Below are 2,384 nucleotides of genomic sequence, written 5' to 3' on the forward strand. Positions count from 1 at the left end.
GATAGATAGATAGATAGAAGGGCCTAATGGTCCTGGTTCCAGATTTTTGGGCTTTACAAGCAAAATATCACCTAAAAAGACTAAAAATGATCACTAAGCAAGAAAGAATGACCTCAGAGGACCATAAAAATACACAAAAACCCCAGAAAGATGCAAAATGACATTAAAAAAAAGATGCAAAACAACCACAAAGAGACAAAAAACAAGGCTCCAGTGACAGAGGGGAGTTCTGGTCCGGTGTACAAATAGCAAAACCCTTTGACACACATATATGAATTCTAAATTTGAGCTCTAATTAAATACAGCTGACTTGACTCGACACCATCAATGACTAAAACCAATCTTCAGTGATTGATTGAACATCTAAAAACTCACCTTTGTGTACCAAACGGCCTTAAAGAGACAGAAAATGATCGATAAGCAATAAAGCAGAACCTCAGACGACCATAAAGAGACACACAACAAGCACACCCAGCCGCAAAATGACCTCTTAAAGATGCAAAACAGCCACCGAGGGGTGATAAACGGCATGTTGGCCTTGCCAGGACAGCGAGGCTTCTGCATGTCTGAGCCCGACGGTCCATTGTCATAACGCTCATAACGACCTGTCTGAGTTACTGATTGATGGCGGCAGCTGTAGGGCAGGTCCCTGTCAATGAAGCTATGCCTGATGACAGCGCACATCTCGGTGCGTCCTACATCAAACAGTCTATCAGCCGTGTCCTGTACAAGGGCTCCGATCCAGCCCGGCCGGCCCTGTCCTGCCTGTTGAAGGCTCCCAGGGGGCAGGAACGAGGTCTGCTCGTCTCTGAAAATAGCACAGGGGGGGAACACGAGAGTGCGGTTCGCCTGGCGCTGGAAAAACACCCGTTGTGGTTTGTGCTGGCCTGCAGGGATTGCGACATCAACCGACTTGTTGCTGCCTCTCAGATGTGATCTCACCGGTGTCTTGACTGGTGGTTCGGAAGAGAATCGCTGATCTGAGAGCGACTCTACATGTTCAGAGGGACAAACACACATATTGATCTTCTTGAAAACAAGGTAAGATCACCTCTTTGTTGTACCACACTTGTTCTGTGTTTCAGAAATGACTTGTACGCTTTAGAGAGCACAGAGAGTGGACCGAGAATGTCCGAGAGATCCTTGTTGGGAGGTTTGAGCACATGTCTGACCTCTTCTTCGACTTTGGACTTTAACAGCGCTGTTTGCGTAGTTAGACATAAAGGGAGGAATTTTCTTCTTGGAAGACGTCTGTGAGGATTCTTTGTGGTTCTTCTCGTAGTTTAATCGTAACAACTGGACTTGCTTGAGTTCCTTGAAGACGTTTCAACTCTCATCCAAGAGGCTTCTTCAGTTCTGACTGACGACCCCCAGTTGAAACTGAAACTCAGGTGTTAATGTCTCCTTCAGGATATCAGCATCTGGAACTCCCAACTAGTCAGTCAGTCAGAGCTGATGAAGCCTCTTGGATGAGAGGTGGAACGTCTTCAAGAAACTCAAGCGAGTCCAGCTGCTACGATTAAACTACGAGAACAATCCTTCAAGGAAAATCATATAAATGTGAGCGTGTTGTCATGTTAAATTGCAACAATCCGGTTTAACTGCTGCCTTAACATCTCCATATCAGTGCTGCTGGATTGATGGGGGACCTGAGGCAGAAGATCGGGGTCATGTCGCAGACGATTTGTCCGAGTTCACAAGCTCCATCTGAAGAGGACCTAAAGGCCCCGAACGGTGGCAAAGCGGAGAAAATGCAGATGAAGAGGGAGATTTCTCTGGTCAACGGGATCTGCCTCATCGTGGGCAACATGATCGGCTCGGGGATTTTTGTTTCACCAAAGGGCGTCCTCATGCACAGCGGCTCCTACGGCCTGTCGCTGCTGATCTGGGCCCTGGGAGGCATCTTCTCTGTGTTTGGAGCTCTGTGCTACGCGGAGCTGGGCACCACCATCGCCAAGTCCGGCGCCAGCTACGCCTACATCCTGGAGTCGTTCGGCGGCTTCCTGGCTTTCATCCGTCTGTGGACGTCCATCCTGCTGATCGAGCCGGCCAGCCAGGCTGTGATTTCGCTCACCTTCGCCAACTACCTGGTGGAGGTTTTCTACCCGACCTGCCAGCCGCCGTACGACGCGATCCGCCTCATCGCTGCAGCCTGCCTCTGTAAGAACCACTGCTGTGTGTGAACGGAAGTTCATCATCACCATGAAAACACAGATTCTTAATTTAAGACTGTAATCTTGAAATTTCATCAATATTTCAACTCTGGGTTGATTTTTTAGCTGTGAAACTTTACACTGAAACTTTAAAATCAGTGCCGCTGTAGATTGTTGCTGAAAGATAGAAGCATGAAAACCTTAAAGTACTGCTTCCTACACTGTAAAAAA

General features: G+C 47.7%; 1 protein-coding gene across 1 annotated transcript in view; it reads left to right on the forward strand.

The window, feature by feature from the left end:
* Positions 1-926: 926 nt before the first annotated feature.
* Positions 927-2,384, forward strand: part of LOC103358814 (Y+L amino acid transporter 2) — a 9,299-nt gene continuing 7,841 nt past the window's right edge. The window contains exons 1-2 of the mRNA XM_008283971.1: positions 927-1,041; positions 1,628-2,160. Of these exons, the coding sequence (XP_008282193.1) occupies positions 1,641-2,160 (520 nt within the window). The 5' untranslated portion in view covers positions 927-1,041; positions 1,628-1,640. The remainder of the gene's footprint in view (positions 1,042-1,627; positions 2,161-2,384) is intronic.

The sequence above is a fragment of the Stegastes partitus genome, unplaced genomic scaffold (genome assembly GCF_000690725.1).
Source record: "Stegastes partitus isolate 25-593 unplaced genomic scaffold, Stegastes_partitus-1.0.2 Scaffold0, whole genome shotgun sequence".
NCBI lineage: Eukaryota > Metazoa > Chordata > Actinopteri > Pomacentridae > Stegastes > Stegastes partitus.